The 21517-nt window shown below is 37.1% G+C and overlaps 1 protein-coding gene across 1 annotated transcript in view; it reads right to left on the bottom strand.

Moving 5' to 3' along the window:
* LOC122815805 (vomeronasal type-2 receptor 26-like) overlaps positions 1–21517 on the bottom strand; it is a 144394-nt gene that overhangs the window by 72339 nt on the left and 50538 nt on the right. The window contains exon 3 of the mRNA XM_044088607.1: positions 18622–18751. Within this exon, the coding sequence (XP_043944542.1) occupies positions 18622–18751 (130 nt within the window). The remainder of the gene's footprint in view (positions 1–18621; positions 18752–21517) is intronic.

Raw genomic sequence — 21517 nt, forward strand, 5'->3', positions numbered from 1 at the left:
TTTTTTGGATTTGGTCATTAGAAGTAATGTTATCACTTTTGAAGAAGAATACTTCAAACAAATGTCTGGAATAGCTATGGAGGCTTCTTCTGGGCCAGATTATAAAAGAGTTACTCTCAATATGTCTCTGCTCTGATTCTTGCTCTCAGTGTGAGTGACAGATTTAAAAATGGTCACTTCACTGAGAGCAAATCTTTTGGAATCAAGCCGTTTCCCCATTTTTATTAATCTGATTTGGTGTCAATGGGAATGCTTTATGTTTTAAAACAATATTTACTAATGATATCTGAAACAGTATCTAAGATCTCTTAATGGCATTGTTTAACCTTTGGAGAGGTAGTCTTGATTCTTGATTCTTGGTGGAATTCTGTGAATTCCTGTAAAATTAAGCTAATTGTTTGCTCTCCACCTTTACTATGCAATACATAAGAAGACATTTCCTTAACATATTTTTTATAATAATTTAGAACACAGCTGATTGGAATGAAGTATTTATAGAAAATCTGCCTTTTTTGAATATTTGTATTTTGATAGTACTCATTCATTTAGACAGAAAAAAGCATTGTGATTGTGAAAGGGCAGTACTTTTAGGTTGACTTTTGCTGCTGGAAATTTTTGAACAAATACATACCTAAAAACTTTTGGTTTTTAACAAGAAACTATCCAGAAAAGATAATAGATGTAGAGGCAGTGTTGGTACAGTCAGATAGGTATGACAAATATGCAGCCATTCTCAAGATGATCCTTGTGTGTGTTTCATGAAAACTATGGCAAGGATTTTGCTCATAATGCACCATTATGTTGATGCTTATATTGTACGTTCCGTTATTGTAAGGAACTGGGATTTGGTGATTTGGTGTTCAATATAAATCCGGACCTGATTAAACTGGGGTCATGTCCTAGAGTTACATACAAATCCTTGCAAAGCATCGGAATTTTTTGAAGATTAATTCTGTAACAGTAGGCACATGTGTAACTGTGGAAGTTGCAGACAGTGCATTATATTTTTAAAGGCTCCCATGTTGTTATCTACCTATGCTGCAGAGTAATTCCGTGTTTGAGAAAATTTAATTATAACACCATTGTATAGTTTTTGCTGCCCTTTAATTAAACTGGTCATTATTTTATATTTTATGCTGGTAAAACAGAAAGAAAAAAGGGGAAAAAAAGATTCATTAACACAATAAATGTGTTAAAAATGTAGAGCCCACAATTTACTTTTATAAACATTCTAGACTGTGTAATGGTTTTAATGTTACTTTTTTTTTTTTTTTTTTGTTTGTGCAGGAAAAGGTTGAAACATTATAAGGTAGGGATGACTGTCAAACCTAACTTTTGTGTGGGGAATTGCATTGGCAGATTAGTAAGAATTCAGATGCCCCATCCCCCAGACTTAATGAACATAGTTCCATAGCCCCAGTTCTCAAAATGAAAGCTAATATGTTGGTCAACTGAGTAATAACACACCCTTAAATACTATTCAGTATTTAAGTATTACAGTTTGAGACTGTCTCATCAGAAGTTCTTTGTATAAGGACAAAAGAGCTAAGCAAAGTGAAGTCTTGCAATTTTCATATTTTTTGTTGTTGTTTAGCATATGTATAGTCTCTGAGCAAGATTCACAGACAGGTCCACCTGTAAGCAGTACAGTTGCAGCAAAAAGGGACTTTTAGTGCAATCACAGAAAATGTTATTCAGACACACTTTAGTTACAATGAGGAAATACCTCATTATGAGCTAATCTACATATCTCTGAATCATGCAGTGATTACCACTAGTGTTGGTTAGAACTATTCTGTTGTAATCCTCTCTGGCAGCCCATGCATTGCATTGGTCCTAGCACTTCCTTCATTATTCTCACACATGCTTACACATATGCAGATGTGCACACACACACACACACACACACACACACACACACACACACACACACACACACACACACACACACACACACACACACACACTCACACACACACACACACACACACACACACACACACACACACACACACACACACACACACACACACACACACACACACATACACACACACACACACACACACACACACACACACACACACACACACACACACACATACACTCACACACACACACACACACATTATGAGAGATAAGGAGGGCATAAAACCATAAAACTCTCATCTGTCCCTGATTATGCTTCATTTCTTGTTTGTAAAATGTGTGGTGTTCTTACCAGTCAGTGATGGCTGACCCTTGAAGTATAGACTTAGCAGCTGTCAGATAAAAGTGTGCTAACAGAAAGCTTGTTATTCTAGCATTTTTATGTGCATGTTGTCCCTGTGTTCCCTGTTATTTTTTCAGCTTTCTACTTAATTCTCTGAACATTGAATTCTGACATTAGTCAGGTGTTAAAATAAATTCCTGTTTGGCAGCTTATTTATTTATTTATTTATTTATTTTTGTATCCAAATCTTGACTGGATTGTTAGCACTACACTAGTAGTCTCTTTTCACTGGAGAGCTAGATGGTATTTGTACTAGTTCTATGATGCAACCAAACACCTGAAGTATGCAGTGACAGTAATACATGTGGCTGTGATGAATAGTCCCATCTGTGTATGCATTAGCATGCATGTGCTGGGGCATAAATACACTCAGCAGTCACTAATTTTTCAATTTGTCTGATTTTTTTGCATCATATTTTAGTCTGTTTATCAAAAATCTTGTAGTTTGTCTAGCAAATTAGTGAGAATGATGGGCAGTAAATTATGAGGACCAATATTTGATTTTCAGATATAGTATTCTTTAAAAAATGCATTCTAGAAAGTTTATAAGTATGTAAAGGCAATAGATGTTCCAGAATGTGATCCTTTGTCCACCATTATTTTTGGCTTTCTCCTTGATTCTTGAGGTAAGAAGTTCAGACATATGCAGGTTGGGGGGGTGCACACTGTATTCTGACAGCAATGAGCTGTGGAGATAAATCCTTGTGGATCTATTAGTAGGAAGTTAAGCTGAGCATAATTATTTCTACTTTCTTTCACTGTCAAACATCAAAAATATACTCAGTAGGTGGCTGTCTGTGGCTGTCTGGGCAGCACCGTCTATGATGGCAGCTGATAATTGGCAGAGTGTTAGCACTGAGTACTGTTGCCATCTAGCAGCACTTGGTTCTCTGGTTGAGTTTTTGGCTGTGATTACTTCTCTGTAGAGTCTGAATGTACCATGTCCCTCTGTTTTTTTTTTTTTTTTTTTTATCCATGTTCTTTGGTTTCTTCTTCCAGACCCTCAGCTGTATAATATAAGCCTATGGACATTTGTATTTTTACTTTTGTCACAATATAACACCAGAGTGGTATAGAGAATGTAGCCATTTCTCTTCGGTGGGGATGAAGGCAAGTACTGTTCCCAAATAGGATATGTGTATCTATGCATTTGTCTTCTTATTCTGTTAGGAAACTACTGTTGCGTTAGCATTAAATATTAAGCTTTAGACACATCATTTTTTTTTAAACAAAAATTTAGACACAACTTACTTTTTCTTGAAAGAAAAAATAAGATGTAATTTCTTTCCTTATTCATGATCTTTTTGTTCAGGTAATCATTACATCAAAAAGTTGTAAAAAAAAACTAAGATGCACTTCTGGACATTTAAAACCCTGTGCTTTCTGGAGGTCTAGAGGTTCCAGACCTCCAGTTTAATTAATATACCTCCACCAGACTTATTATGGTAGAAAGCTGGCCATTTAGGATGTGTTAAAATCATGGTGGAAGCTAAAAAGCATGAAATGTTATGAAAAAACAAGTAGCCAATAATCTCTATGGATGGTGAAGGACCAGGATGAGTAGAAACAGAGAAGAGGCATTGAGGAAGTACAGGGGTGACTAATGGGCAGCAGGGGGCCCTTAGAGTCATTTAGGTTCCATTTCATTTGTCTGGCCTTGTTGACTGCAGTCAGACATGTGAGATTTATATAGTCAGCAAAGTGGCTATAATGAATGTTTTAAGGAGATACTAGTGCGAAAGTACAGCTTTAACTCCAAAAAATGCACTGCAGGAGGCAAACCAGTCACTGGACGTTCAACCATTGTAAAAACAAAATTTATTGAGTACACTAAAATACAAATTGGCAAAACGCTTAACGAATCTCCACGTTTTTCATCTATTCCATACAGACTTCATCAGACAAACATTAAAATTCCAAACATCTCTATATATACTACCATTAACTTTTGAAATATCCAATAAAACATCTGAATGTTGTAAAGCTCATTAATATGTACACATACCTTTGCAATTACTACCACCAAGGCTTAAACCATGTTTTTCTCGAGAAATTCAAAACTTTTTTTCTTCTTTCATACTAGGTAACATCATTTGATCATTTGATATATAAATCCAACCAACTTGAGGAAATTAAAAATGAACATGTATAACAAAAACTAAAATGTAAATATATCTCCGTATTAATCCAGCACTGTTTATATACCATTCCATAGACAATAGTACCCCCAAGTGGACAAAATGTGCAAAACAAGCATAAATTTCATTTCTAACCAAGCATGTATTCAATTATAGGCAGGATGACTAAAGTTAAAATAAAAATAATACTACATATAATACATCTATATATCTCTATATATATATATATATATATCTATATCTACATATATATATATATATATATATATATATAATTTGATGTGGATATAGTACAATTATAAATATAAAAATATGTACATAATTTATAAAATCCATTAAAAACTTTATAACCTACAATAAAACTTCATACACTATATTAACTGTGTTTATAATCTAGCTGCCCTCATTCTAAGGATGGGTGCAAGGGAAATACCATCATTTATTCCTGGAAATCTATTAGCTTCTAATATTATTTGCCAGTATAACTCACGATATTCAATCCTGGTTTCCCACATACCACCCCTTTCATCTTTCGGGACTTCTTCTATAATAAAAAATTTATATTTCGCTAGGGGGCAAATTATAGTATGCCTAAACAAGGCATTACTCTCTTTTTTGTTTCTAATATCGTTCATATGTTCATAAACCCTCCTTATTTTCCTCTCGGTTTTTCCAAAATAAAAGCCAAAACATATCTCATATATTGCAATATATACAACACCCTGAGTATCACAAGTACTGTGGGTCCTACCAACCATCTCTCTCCCTGTGGATTCAATATATATGTAATCTTTATTAGCCATCAATTGGCATTGATTACACTTCCCACATGGGTATGTACCCCTTAATTTTGTAGTTCTCTTGTGGCCATCATAATGAACCATGAACCAATCCTTAATATTTTGCCCTCTCCTATATATACATTTTAAAGATTCCTTATTTTTTAACTTTAAATCAGTTAAATTTACAATTTTTTTCCACTCTTTTTCAAGTGTATTATAAATAACCCCCAAATCCCCACTAAAATCTGTAACAAATGCACTCACATAAGAACTATCTTCCTTAAAATTATATCTTTCAGAAATCTTAATATTTTCTTTATCTTCCAAGGGCACCAATTCCTTCCCTAAAATAGGTTCAAATCTACCTTTCCATCCTTTTATTACTTCATTCCTTACATTATTGCAAAGTTCTAAAAGGTACCCCCTTTCTACAAATAGCTGAGTTAAAAATTCACACTCTTCATAGAAATCTTCATCACTAGAAGTCATTCTACAAATTCTAATGAATTGTCCTTTGACTATACTTTTTTTCTGATGTAGAGGGTGCCCACTGCTGAAATGTAAATAGGAGTTAGAATATGTTTTCTTTCTATATACTTTTGACTTAAATATACTCACGTCTTTTATTAATTTCACATCCAAATCATTCATTTAATTTACCCCAATCTCATAAGTAAATTTTAGGAAATCAGTGGAATCATTTATGTATTGTATAAATTCATCTAACTTTTCCCTACTATCTTGCCAAAAAATGACTATATCATCTAAAAAGCACTTATATAACACCCAACTATTTCTATATTCACTACTAAGGATATTTTTCCTTTCCCATGTGTTAAGGACCAAATTGGCATATAAGGGGGCACATCTGGCCCCCATCGCCACCCCACTTATTTGATGGTAATATTCTCCTTGAAAGAATATATAATTGTATTTCAAAACCATCTCCATCAAACTCAAACATACATATAACTCATCATCTTTTAACTCACCAGTAAATCTTATGGCTTCCTCAAACCATTCTAAACCTGTATCATGTGATATAGAACCAAACAAATCAACCACATATAGTGTTACAAATATAAGGTTCTCATGAAACAAATCTTTTTTAATACTTCTCAAAAAATCCCAGGAGTCTGTTAAAAGGGATTCACCTTTTTAATTTAACATCAACATATCTCACCAGTGGGGAAATAACTGAACCCTCAGCTGACACAATAGGACGTAAGGGGTGGGGGTTCAGAACACTTTTATGAACTTTCGGGATTCCAAAAAGAAGGTATCTTAGGCTTCATATTATGTAAAAATTTAAACATTTGCTTATCAATGAATCCCTCTAGAAATTAAATCATATAAAGCTAAATATATCTTTCTATATCCTATACTTAGAAATACTATCATATTTTAATTCATCTTGCAAAATCTCCAACAATTTAGCTTCATATAAAATATTATTCATCAAAACAATCCCCCCATCGGGTTTCATAACCCTCAAATTCCTATTGTCCTTTAATTCTTGTAACAGCGCCTTTTCTGATAGTGTAAGGTTGGGTGTAAATTTATTTTTCTTTATTACTTGTCTCAATTCATTTTCCACTAAATTTTCAAAATTGTTTAACTGTGGGTGTATTGGTGGATTCCAAGCACTCCTTCTTTTTAGTACATCAAGCTCTCTATTTGCATTTGATGTGTTCTCACAAAGTAATTCTAAATTTATCTTTCTAGTGAACATTTTTAAGTCAATTATAAGTCTACTAATATCACATTTTGTTCTAGGGACATAATTTAAGCCCTTGGAAAACAAGTTAAAATATGTATCATTAATTTCCACATCAGTATAATTAAATATATTGAAATTATCACGAGTCCAAACAATATGTTCTATACTACTATTACCAACATATTCATTATTTGATTCATCACAATTTAAAACAACGCTGAAACTCAGTTAATATAGTGTATGAAGTTTTATTGTAGGTTATAAAGTTTTTAATGGGTTTTATAAATTGTTTATGTACATATTTATCAAATTATATATATATATATATATATATATATATATATATATATCTATATATATATATATATAGATAGATATACTATATGTAGTATTATTTTTATTTTAGCTTTAGTCATCCTGCCTATAATTTAATACATGCTTGGTTAGAAATGAAATGCAAGCTTGTTTTGCACATTTTGTCCACTTGGAGGTACTATTGTCTATGGAATGGTATATAAACAGTGCTGGAATAATACGTAGATATATTTACATTTTAGTTTTTGTTATACATGTTCATTTTTAATTTCCTCAAGTTGGTTGGATTTATATAGCAAATGATCAAATGATGTTACCTAGTATCAAAGAAGAAAAAAAGTTTTGAATTGTTTAAGCCTTGGTGGTAGTAACTGCAAAGGGATGTGTACATATTAATGAGCTTTACAACATTCAGATGTTTTATTGGATATTTCAAATGTTAATGGTAATATATATAGGGATGTTTGGAATTTTAACATTTGTCTGATGAAGTCTGTATGGAATAGATGAAAAACGCGATGATTTGTTAAGAGTTTTACCATTGTATTTTAGCATACTCAATAAATTTTGTTTTTATACCAGTTGGATGTCCGGTGACTGGTTTGCCTCCTGTGGTGCGTTTTTTGGAGTTATAATGAATGTTGCATACTGAGGCAGGCTGTGGATGAAAATAAATTACCACATTTGCTGTTAAGATCATTGACCTGTTGTAATAAAGCTCCACCCCATTCCAGTAAGCCCAACCCATTCAGTTGTGCTTTGCAGCCCTCCCCCACTTTGACTTTGACAATGTTTCTAATCACAAATCCATATTGGTTGCCATTTTGAAAATTGTCTCCTAGAAATGCTACCAAGCTTTCTGTCAGGATTCTTTCCTAGGCACTGTTGTTAAAATGACAGATATGCAGTTTCTCTGATTTTTTTTATTCCCCTCTAAGAGTTTTACACATTTGCTGTATTTCAGTCCTGTAACAACTCTGTTAATATATCCCTGCTAGGAGATCTGCAAATGCACAATTTAAACCTGAGATCCTCCAAACTAGCTTTAGCAGTTCCTTGGATTTTTCATAACATACCCAATGATATGAAAGTTGAGCAAATAAAAAATACTGATAATGGAAATAATAATTTGATTGTTTATACAGTGTGGAAGAGACTATAAAGAATTCAGATCAAGTATCTTGAGGAAAATGTGTTGACATCCATTTCTTTAGAAGAAAATTAAACAACTGATTATAAACAGAAATCCAGTCTCAACCATCCAGGTGCAATTAACCATATGTAAAACTGCCCTACAGTTTGTAGCATGCTACAGACCACCTTCTCAAACTCAGGAAACCCACACAGCCTTCCTGAAGACACTGGAGAGTATGAATGTCTCTCCAAACACCATCATATTGGGTGACTTCAACTACGCAAACATAGACTGGGAACATTACTCAAGCCCCAACACCCTATCCCAAAGGCTCCTGGAGTTCATAAACTCAAATGCTATGGAACAACTAGTCACCATTCCCACAAGAGGAGAAAATATACTAGACCTGATCATCACAAACATGGGGACAAAATGCTCCACACCAGAAGTATATCCCTCATTGGTGAGATCAGACCATAAATTAATCTCATTGGAGATCCACATCCCGCCCCCCACCCCCAGCAAAAAAGACCACAGTGAAGAACTTCTCAAAAGCAAACTTCACACTTCTTAAGACTGGAGTGGTATTCTTCAAGGCCCCCGAGCCAGTGGAAACCACAACCAATGCTGCTGAAACCCTTACAAATGCCTTCTACGAGCACCTCCAGGAATGTATGGATCAAGCAATCCCTAATAAAATCAAGACCCTTTCCACCAAAGGCAGGCGCCCGGTCTGGGCAGCCATAAACAAACTCTACAACAAGAGGAGAAAGCTACTACATGACAGAGCAAAATCCCTAAAAGGCAAGGCATCTCTGATCAATACTAGCAGAAAACTACGATCACTCATAAAATCATCCAAGGCAAACTTTGAGAGAAAAATCGCTAATGACACAAAAGACAATCATAAGGCCTTCTTTAGCTATGTTAGAAACCTGGGTGGAAACTCCCAGATATGCTCAGAATTAGTCCAAAATGATAAAAAAATCACTGAACCCACAGACATTGCCAACATACTGGCAGACAGGTTCAGTGCAAATTTCTCCCCACCCTCCCCCCCAAAAGGAGAAATATCTATCCCACCAGTCTAGCCTCCCAAACATCTCAGATGCCCAGGTGAGAGCTGCTCTCTAAAGCAAAAACACAGCATCAATGGGACGGGCGGTGTCCCCGGCTGTGTGCTACACGAACTCAATGAGGAACTAAACCCACACATAAGGCTGCTGTTTAATCTTAGCCTTACTACAGGATACGTAACCAAAGAATGGCGTATGGCAACTGTGGTCCCACTCCACAAAGGCGGTGCTTCTACGGACCCTGGAAATTACCCCATAAGCTTGATGAGCCTTGTCTGCAAAGCTATGGAGAGGATCATAATGGAACTCATAAATAAAGACATTGGGGACCTACAGACACTGGATCCTACCCAATTTGGCTTTGTCAAGGGCAGATCCTGCCTCTTGAACTTGGTCGACTTTTTCAAACAGTCACTAAGGCCATTGATGAGGGTAAGGCAGTTCACACAGCCTACCTTGACCTAGCAAAAGCGTTCGACACAATACCCCACTCGGGCATCATAGAAAAGCTCACCAGCTTAGATGTAAACCCATATGTCACAAGATGGGTTGCAAACTGGCTCAAGAACAGAACACACAGGGTTAGAGTTGCTGGTGCCATGTCAGACTCTAAGCCGGTCACGAGCAGTGTCCCACAGGGCTCAGTCCTGGGCCCCCTCTTGTTCGGCATTTATTTTTCTGAAGTGCAGGCAAACATAGGGGGATTGTGACTGACAAAATTTGCAGATGACTGCAAACTGGGCACCATAATTGACACTCTATCAGACACAGGCATCCTCCAGAGAGGTCTCATAGCAATGGATAACTGGTGCCAGAGCCATGGCCTTAAGCTAAATGCCAAAAAATGTATAGTCATACCCTTTGGGAAAAACAAGGTAACCCCTAATTACCACATAGGTGGTAATCCATTAAACACGGAAGAAGTTATCAGGGACCTGGGGACCCAAGTTTGACAGTAACCTCTCTTTTGACACTCACATTGCCAAAGTGGTTAGGAAGACCTTCTACATTGCCCACCTGATCATGAAGGGATTCACATCCAGATCAGGAGAGGTCATTGTACCCCTGTACTCTTCACTTATCAGACCAATGATTGAGTACAACCCCATTCGAATGTACCTTACCCGACACCTGCAGCAGTTGGAAAGACCCCAAAGTTCCTCACCAAAAGGATAAAGGCTCAAACATATGTCATAATGATGCCTGACTGAAGAAACTCCAGCTCTATTCAGTCGCATACCGTCTGCTCAGAGGTGATCTGTGCCTGACATACAAGGTCATGTCCAACCCAGAATTAATGGACATGCTCCACCTCAAAAAATCCAAATCCACCAGAGCCACGAGAGCAAGAGACTTAAACCTCAACACGGATATAAATAGGACGTGCTGGAGGGACAGATTCATCACCCAGAGACTCCCTACACTATGGAACAGAATCCCAGTCCATGTGAGGCAGAGCCCCTCACTGACTCTGTTCAAGAGAAATCTTGACGAGTGGATGGGAGATCGTGGGTTTACCCTGGGAATCATCTCTGTGTCACTGCTGGACAGAGGCACAGCAAACTAATGGGTATAGTATTCTCATCCTAAGGGGTGGTGAAAGCCACACACACTCTGGCTAGGCTTATAAATGCCCTAGGGCAGATAGCCTAGTATGAACCTATGAACCTATGAACTGTTTGTTAATACATTAATACATGTGTAATGTCAGCTTCTCCTGTGTGGTACAATTTCATTATATAAAACAAAAGTGATATGACAGTGCAAGGTGACTGACAGTTTTTTCAAAGATACCATTATGTCAGACACACATAACTATCCTTTGTATGATAGCATGATGAGGTGTGTTAATATCACTTAAAACTATTATTTTAGATTTTGTTGCTGTTCCTGTGTCACTGCCAACTGTGTGGCAGCCAAAGGTTCACTTTATTTTTAAAACCGAGTTTGATACCTAAGAACTTGACTACAACAAGGTTATGACTTTCTCATTTTTCATAACAGAATCAAATTGTGTATTACAGAGAGAACTTGGAACAGCTAAAAACCCAGAAGCCTCCAGTCATACCGTACATTTACATTGGAGGAATGTTTTTATTTTCAGGCAAGATCTGCTCTTTCACATGAAGTACCTACTTCTGGATGTATGTTCCTATTTTCAAACTAGGTTTACCCCTTCACACAATGTTCTGCGTCCTCCCATCACACAAGATTTTTGAATTAGTTTAGCACACAGAAAACCACGCTACATTACCAGCATACCAGTGTTAATTTAATGAAAAATGATTCAAATCTAACATAACTCTTTTCAGAAGCAAATATAAATTATTTTGTGAGGAAGATTTTTACAATGTAATTCAAGAGTACTGATCTTAATATATATGTCTTTGATAAAGTGCTTATACTTTCATGCCATTTTTGTTTCTTTTATTTTCTAAATGTGAGCTACTGACAAGAATCCCACATTCCTACTGAAAGTGGGGAGAGTTATACCAGTGGCGGCTGGTGAGTTCAAATCGAAGGGGGGCTGCAGGAGACAGCTGAATGGGTGGGACCAATGGGAAGGGGTATGGTCAACTAGAAGGGGAGAGGCTATGCTCAAAACCACAAAACCTGGAACTTTAATTAAATACGCTGCCCTGGGTGCCAAACCGTCATTATGAGAGTCCAATCAAGACAAAATGAAGTGTAGAAGAATATTTCAATGCATTAGCTGCATGACAGCTTACTTACTATCTAGATGGAAACAAAAAGGCTGTGAGGCATGAAAAAATAAATTACTTTTTAAATACATTACTGGAATGCCAGTCAAAATCAAGTACAAGAAAAACAAGCAGCACTCAACTTAAACCACTTCTCCTTGCACTGCAGTTCTAATTATAATTTATATTCAGCTTTATTAAAGTACCAAGTTACATGCTGAAAGTAGCAATCTCTGTGATACCCCACTTGTAAAAATGTTTCTTATCCAAAAAAGACCTGCAGCCTGACAACAACTATTTACTTGTTTCATGGGGAAAACATGATCAAAGTAAAAAATGAAAAGCAAACAAGAAACAAGCTCAAGATACATTGCTTAAAGGATTACTGTACAGGTATTGGACCACACACGATAGATTGGCATTCTGTTTGGTTTACAGGTAAAGTCTGCAAAGATGACTGCAAGTCTCTAACAAATGTAATGAGCTTCTTAAAATAATAATGTAATCCTGTCCTTTATTACAAATACTGTCTTATGCATTTCAATACCCAAGGCTTATGCATTATCTAGTTATGCAAGTATTCTCTGCATGGCAACAGAAAGGCTTTCACTGTTGGCAATTCTTTAACAGCATGCTTATTAAAGCTTACTTGCATCTTACAATCTCAGACAAGCTTATCTGATGGTCATTAAAGCATTGCTACTTAAACACAGAGCAACAGGTACTTTCTGAGTAATAATAAGCATAAATCAACAATATAAAAATATGACAAACCAGAACATTCTGCAAAGTCAAGGACAGAATAAAAGTAGTACTTGTGTCTACCTTGGATGGGGGGATACTCTGCACATTTATACTGCATAACTGCTCCTTGCCTTGCTTGGACACATCCAGAGTCACACTACATGAGGCAGTGGGGTGCAACAAGTATGTCACAATTTGAAATGTCTCTGGCTGACTGTGATGGCCCTGACACATTTGTCATACCTCTCAACCTCTGAGCAAGAAATCTGGACAAAGCCATACATAGAAGTGGGACAAGGCCCAAAAATAAGGACAATTTTAAATATTGCTCTTATAAACTTAGAAAGGTAATAGAGTAGTAGGTCTTACATTAGTATGAATTTCTGAATGGTATGAAAGCTGAAACACAAATGTCTGTCATTATTTTCTAACTTCAGTCTTTAATGATTTGCTACTAATTTGCCAAAAAAAACACAATTTTATTAAAAAATGGACCAACAATGTGATGCAAAAATATAAAATAGCCACACAATACAGCTGGGAACCTGTCAAAGAAGGGACACTTTTTTAATATTAGTACTGCTAACATGAGCAGCTGACAAAATAAAAGAATTTGCATGCATTTCTGAAATAAAAGTAATCTATAACTCTGATTATTACAGTTATTTCTTAATTGTAAGCCCTCCATGTTTTCTTCCAAAATTGCCATTTTGCGGCAGGATTATTAGGGGAAGAGCAACATTTTGAGCCAAAATCGGGGACAGTTCAGAGGTCTGGATATGCCTAATTCTTTAAAGCAATTTATTTGCACATACCTCTCAACCTGTTAATGCAGGAAATCTGGACAAGGCCAAATATACTTATAAACAGTACAAGAATTGTTGTATAAACTGAGACAGTTGATAGAATAACAGGTCTTGCTTTAGCATGCATTTTTCTGAAGGTTATGAGTCTGAAACTCAGTGTCTGTCATTATTTAGTGACTTAATTCCTAAATTATTTACCAGAAAACCACACATTTAATGAGGAACAAACCAAAAATAAGAAGCAAAAATCTATTAATTCTGTGAAAATCTGGACAGTTGAGAGGTATAGTTCAGCCAGGGCTGTCTTTGAGTTTGCCGCCCTTCCCCCTCACAAAATCATGGTCGAATGGAGCCTCCCCCCTTCAGCTATTCCAATGAACCATTACTTGGCTATTTCACCCCATTTACCATAAACACTAATGTGCATACTGCTTTACTTCTACGATGATTTGGACTTCATTTGAAAGTTTTATTTTGCATTTTACAGAACAAACACTAAGACATCTGCTAAACAAAGCAATGCAATCTCACAATGAAAACAGACTTAGCATTAAAACTTCTCTGCCCTTGAAACTCACATTCATTGAAACCCACATTCAAAGAAAATACATTTTGCCAGTAACAGATAAAGATTAACTTTGGGCTGTTTTCAAATCATAGGCCCCTTGCACATGAAACATACACGTGGTCTTTGATACACCTTTCTGAGTTTATTAAATTATATTCCTTGTACAATACAGTACAGCTGTAGAGGGTGTTTTAAATTTGTTCTGAACATTTTTCCAGTAAACAATGAAACAAAATGCATGCACCAATAATGACAAAACTGCCCAATTCAGAACATTTCTATTCTAAAAGTCTACTCAAACTTCTACAGTCCACCACTATCAGTAAATATGCACAATCTCTGAAGAAGTAAATGTCATCTAAATAATTCCACATTAAAGAAATCTGTAACTAATGAAGAGGTTGCTGCTAGGAAACAGCTTTATATGTCATTGTTTCATCTACAAATAAAGTGTCTGTTGCCCTTGAGGAATAAATTGCCTATGTTTCATTAAAAATGATAAGCTAGTAATATTGCAATAGGGAAAGGATGGCAAACTGATAACAGGTTCAGAGTTACTAGGTATCTTCACCAAAAAGAACTGCAGCATCCACCCCCTTTACAATACAGTACAGTATCATCAATGCATCTATCTACTGTGGAAGTAGAACCCACAGCCTTCTGCATCAAAAGCAAGTACAATACCTGTTGTGCTATTAACAATGCAAGCTGATGCTGCATAAGCATCACTAAACTTTTGTTCCCCTGCAGCTCTCAGCTTCTTATAAAATCTACTTGACACTTAGCTGTATCTCTGAACTTTGCAGCACAAGAAATCTGGAAAAAGACAAAATTTAGGGGCAGGGGCAAAAGACCAAAAACAGGGACATGTTTTAAACATTGCTTGTATAATGTTGGAAAGTTGCTAGAGCAAAATGCTGTGTTACCACCATACATTTTATTGCCAAGCATTGAAATCAGGACCCTGTGCAAAACATTTAGAGCAACATACCACTAAGCCAAATCAATCAGCTATTTTATGAAAGAGGAAGACTGAAACTTAAATGGCTACATTCAGTGAATTCAGTTCTCACCATAGCTGCCAATATCTTTGCACAAAACATCTGAACAAAGCCACTAATGGGGGAATACAGCCCCCAAACATATTCAGTGAATTCAGTTCTCACCATAGCTCTCAACCTCTTAGCAAAAACACAGACAAAGCCATTAATGTGGGAATACAGCCCCCAAACATATTCAGTGAGTTCAATTATTACCATAGCTCTCAACCTTGGCACAAAAAACCTGGACGAAGCCAATAATGGGGGAATACAGTCCCAGAAATAGGGACACATTTCAAATATCCATCTTATAAACTTAGAAACTTGCTATAATAATAGGTTTTGTGTTATCATGTACTTTCTGAAGAATATGAAGTCTGAAATTCCATTGCTTGTCCTTTTTATTTAACATTTATTAACCAGGAAAGTCTGATTTGAAACAAAAGCCAATTTTTGGCAGAGGAAGAAACACTCCAGACATGTCTGTGTAAGATGAAAGGACACCAGAGCAAACCCATAAAGGACATGCAGACGCCACATAGAAGGCACCCCAGCCAAGAATCAAACCACACAATCTGTAGCTGTTAGGCAACAATGGTACCACTTCTCCACTGTACGACTGGCTGAGTTGAGAAACAAAAATACAGAAACCACAGATTTTATGAGGAACAGAGCAAATATGAGGCAAAAATCTGCATTTTTATTACAAATGGTGGTGAGTAGGGAATTCAGTCTCTTGCCATTTGGACCCAACGTACAGATTTCAAGCCTTATTCTCTACCACCATGTAGTGACTGGGGTATTACACACCCTGCATTGCTTACCTGCAAAGTCCATCAAAAGCAGCAAGCTCTGAGCTGTACAATCCATTCCTGCACTGGCCAAGCTGTTAATCCATGCAATAGGCAAGCCCTTCCCACGAGACCACCTAAGGCTTGTCCTATCTTTCCTTATAGACCACCCTGCCTGTGGACGTTGCAGTCTGATCCCCTTCCAGACTATGCAGTTCTAACTGCATAGACTGCTGGGAAAATGTAGACGTACATGTTGTCTTTGAAATCTGGACTGCTGGTGGACACAGTCTGGATTCTGTGCGCATGCTCCAGAGTGGTTCACCAGCATTCCAAATATCGAAGTGTGCATGCTTGATGTTCCGGGACTCGCAGTTATTTTATTATTTTCTTTTTGTTATTTTTATAATATATTTTGTTTGGCTTTTCTTATTTTACAGCTGGGAGGGCTGCAGTCCTGCAGTCCAATAGCACGATTTGCCCCTGAGTTATACACTATTTGGTATTCATGTTTTATGCTAATTAGGTGTCAAAGTTTTGGCTGGATGTAATTACTTTTCAAGATATTTTTTTTCCTATTTTCAGTTTGTGCAGGTTGAAGAGTATGCATCCCATGATAAAACTATATTTTTTTCCTAGTAAACTTTCTGCTGTGTTTTTTTTATTCTTACAGGATTTTATGTGCACAGCTTCACCAAAATAACAACTTTAATCTGCTTTCCATCAGTGGACTGCACTGGTCCACTCCCTCCATCTTCCCCTCTATACTCCCCTTCCTTTGTCAGTGACCACACATTACCCTTCTATTTCGTTTTTAAATCCTTTGGCCATCCTTGTTTTTTTTTCCATCTCAGTCTACAATCTGCAATGAGTAGCCAAGGTGGTGCAGCGGTTAGCATTGCCGCCTCACAGTAAAACGTTCGCTGGTTTAATTCTCATCTGGGGTGCCTTCTGTGCAGAGTCTGTATGTCGTTGCGTGGGTTTCCTCCAGGTGCTCCTATTTCCTCCCATAGACATGCAGGAGGTGGATTGGCCACTCTAAATTGTCCCTAGGTGTGAGTGTGTGTGTGTGCTTTCTGTGGAAGGTTGGGCGCCAGGCTTGTAACTCGACACTGTAAAACTCCACTGCCAATCATGAGCAGACAGATGATCCACTGTGACAACCCCTGACCGGGAAAAGCTGAAAGAAAAAGAAGTCTACAATCTACAATGTTGCTGATGTCCTCCAAAGTTTATGCCTTACTTCTCTTTGCATGCTTCCTGCCATATTCTCTCATACTGTTTTTCTCTCAGTTCTTTTCAGTATCATTTCTGTCTAATTACCTCCATTTAACCTTTCTTATCAGAATATTCTGCCTCTCTTCCCTTCACTCCCCACTCCCACCTATTCTTACTCATCACTCTAACCTTTTATATTTATATACATTCACCAGTTATTGACTATTCTTTACACAGTACTTCCTACAAACTAGTCTTACTACTGCAAGCTTTAACAACTATCTATTTATGGTGCCTATGATTGCTCTGTCTCCTCTTTCAAGCTTCTTTTACCACTTCATACTTATATATCTCACTTTCATTATGCAAACAAATTGTTGACAGCTTTAGCTTTTTATACAGTAAATTCAGTTTGTTCACACTGCCTGGCAGAATTGCACAGTTAAACATACCCCTTGCGATTTTGTGTACATGAGCATATAAGTTATCTTGTATTTTGCATAGATACATAAAGAATATTAGACTTAACATTGCATATTCCAAGCCAGCTGTCAAGGTATAAAGAGAGAAACCTCTGACTACAACCCAGTTGCCTGAGTTCAGTTAGCAGCGCAGGTGCTTCATGCAGCTGGTAGTGGAGGATGGGTATGCCCCATCCTTGGAGTGGGAGGGGCAGAGATTATTGTGTACTGCCATGTACCTCAGGAGGAGGAGCATTGATGCAAATGAATGGCTACTCAGCTCACCAAAACAATAGGTGGTGGTGCTCATTAAATGGATCTGGAAGTGAGCAGCTGCATAAGGAAGGCATTGTCGGCCTCCTTAGTGGGACAAATTGCTTATCCATCTACCCAGGGGTAGAGGCTATGGTCCTCATAAACACCATCATGTACAGGATGTTTGTGAAGGACAAAAGGAATACATATGGCTGACTGAATGATGCCTCTTTGAATGGATCTTGGCTTTCACAGAAAAGGAATAAAAGGGCACAATTTCAGATGCTGCATGGATAGCTGACATTGAGAAAAAAAGACCATAAAAGAAAAAAGTGAATATCTTCTACTGTTGTGCATGGTTTTGATTCAATGTTCTAACTCCGTGCTACTAATGCTAAAATAAGCAATTCTTCTGTTGTTTCCAATTACGTACATAGACTAAAATCTTACCAGCTTAATGACAACTTTTGAGGGAGGCAATAACTTTGAGACAATCCTGAGGAGATTTAATATGTGACAACAGCTGCAGCCTTATGATTGGAATTGTAATGCCATCATTAAAATATTGCATTAGAGATCAGTTCGGAAATATAAATACACATACCAGAGGCATTAGAAATTTCTCCATCTGAACAAGGGATACAGTCAAAGCAACATGGTGGCTCTTCTTGTCGTAAAACTCTCCTGTATCCAGGATGGCAGGCTTCACTGCACATAGACTTAGGAACCTGCAGTAAAATGCAGAAAAAATAAGTAGCTATTAACATGTTAGAAATCATGAAACCAGTCTTCATGAGCTGGAATTCGCATGCTGATGTTACCTGACAACAAAGCACACTTTAGATGGGAGCTGGCTTGGTGAGACGGACTATGAGACCATCTAAATGAAGAAGGCCATAGCAGTGCATTACACTTTATTCAACTGCAAGGGTACTCAGAGATTTTTAATGCCAGGCATCATGCATTTCATCAGTAGAAGCATAAGGATGACAACAATCATTATTACCATTCCAGTTAGCAATGCAGTGGACATTTTATTCATATGACTGGAAAGCTGATTTATATTAATACATCTCTCTCTCTCTCTCTCTCTCTCTCTCTCTATATATATATATATATATATATATATAGATCTACCTTTCTTTGTCGAAAGCTCATTAATTTCAAAAAAGAAAAGTAGATGCCCAGTTCAGCGAAAGTGCACTTCAACGAAAGTGCACTTTCACTGAAGCCTAGTCACCTGATTGGCTGACTGAAACAAAAAAAAATGACAGAAAACATGTTATGCAGGGGGGTAAGCATCCCCCACACCCCCCTACTTAAATATACCAACTCCAAGAAAAAGGGAATATTCACAGTCTGCTCTGTATTGTGATCTCCGTACTTCATTGTCAAAGTTTTGGTACTTTGATGAACTGGTCTTGAACAAGTCTCTTGGTGGGTTTCTGTTAGATAAATTGTTAAATCAGACTGTAAAAATCATTAGGCAAAACAACAGTCAGTAAAACAGTAGGCTCAAGTTCTATTAACACTATTGCTAGCGTTATCAGTAGCACTATCTACTTATGATCATAAGGAGGCAAAAAACCATACACAAACTTGTACAGAATTTTGTCTGATTTTATTAGAGAAATATCCCTCATTTTATAATGCTTACAATCAGTTCTTTGCCCACCTCACTGACGTGGTCAGTGACAGGCCCTTTACATCATGTCCATTCAGAAAAAGAGCTGACATTACAGTTTTTAAAAGTTTCTTTCCCATGAGAATGTTGCAGCCTTGCAAAGCACCTGGTCAGTCACAATGTCTTTTAATGTCTTTATGAGGATGGAACTAATCTAAGGCCCTTAGATTAGTTCGAATACAATGGATGAATGTCTTTTTTAATATAGTTCTTTGTCTCTCCACTCTCCAGCTGCGGTCTTATCTCCGGTAGTGTTCACAAGGCTATCCTCCTTGGTGCAAGCAGGAAAAGATATACATGCAGACAGATTTATTATTTTCTAACTTTGCAAATAATTATACACTGAAAGACATGCTCCAGCTGGTGCTGGAAGCTTTCAGGGTCAAGCCTTGTTCACCCTGCAGCTATATTTCAAGCAAGAATATGCGAGTTCATTTCTACTATTATTCTAGCAAAACAGAATTAAATGCATTACATATTCTACTTTTCATATGGATTTGAGCACATTTATTCATGTCTAAGGCACACATTTCCCTAACAGTTTATAAATGTTTGAATACATACTTTTCTAATAATATATATATTTGAATACATATTCTTTTAACAGTTTGTTATGTCCAGATGCATATTTTTCTGACATTCTCCCTCCTGTTAATGCATTTCATTCTATCAGAAACATAAACATCATCATTTCATTTCTTAGCTTTTTCCCTTGAGGACTTTCAGCTAAGTAAGTCATTTGTTTTATATTTCAGATAGGCTTTCACTTGGTATCAACAGATTCAGTTCCAAGTCCTGATACATTGTTTCAGTTACCGACATATCAACAAAATCCCTAACTAACCTTTTCATACAGGGTATCCCGCAGCAGACACATGCTCCAATTATGAGCAATACTACACAGATAGCAATTAAAATATTCATTAGGATTGACCCCCACCCCCCGAACAAATTCTGGAAAAAGTTCGTCAGTGGGTTTGGGCCTGGTTCCGCCATTGCTGATACCTGCTGTATTACCTCCAGGTGGTCATTGATTTCATGTCTGTTGTCTGGAATGTACGCACAGCATTCTTCTTTGATAAGCGCGCACGTACCACCTCTCGCCGCTAGGGTGAAGTCAAGAGCCATCCGGTTTTGCAGTACAACAGTTCTCATTGCATTCAGCTCGTCGGTCACAAGTTCGAGGGCGGAAAAAGTTGCATTGCTCATCACTTCGAGGAGTTTCGACAATTTCCTCAATTCCCAGATCGATTTGACTGCTCCATAGGCTGGAATTATTCCAGCCCAAGATATGACACTGTCACTCAAGTCCATATGGGTCAATTTTTCTTTATCCTTCACATCCGACTGGTCTTTCCAGCTTGCTTCAATCTTACCCACTGGATTAGCAGGTTTCTTGACCGTGTTCCCAGTTTGTTGGATTACATCTCTTACATTGCGTATCTTACCCAGAGGCAATTCTGCAGTATGTCTTATGGCTGGAACCAGGTAACCCAAAAAACAACTGCCGGACCAATTCTCAGGTAACCATTTATAGGCTTTTTCCCACAAACAAAATAACAATTTTCAACTTTAGTACTGATGCGGGTTAACTCTGGATGAAACATTTTCCTGTCTATAGCAGATAACTGTTTATACATTTCAGGATTTCTCTGCACATCTCTCAATGTTGTTTTCATTAAGCTTAAATAGGAATCATAATTCGTGCTACAACTAGTACTCTGGTCTTTAGCTTTTATATAACATTTATAAGATACAGTTATGTTACAACTACTCCAACCAACTTGGAGTGTGTCATTTTTAATAAAGC

Source organism: Protopterus annectens, chromosome 1.part1 (genome assembly GCF_019279795.1).
Source record: "Protopterus annectens isolate FY-2018-M chromosome 1.part1, PAN1.0, whole genome shotgun sequence".
Taxonomy (NCBI): Eukaryota; Metazoa; Chordata; order Ceratodontiformes; family Protopteridae; genus Protopterus; species Protopterus annectens.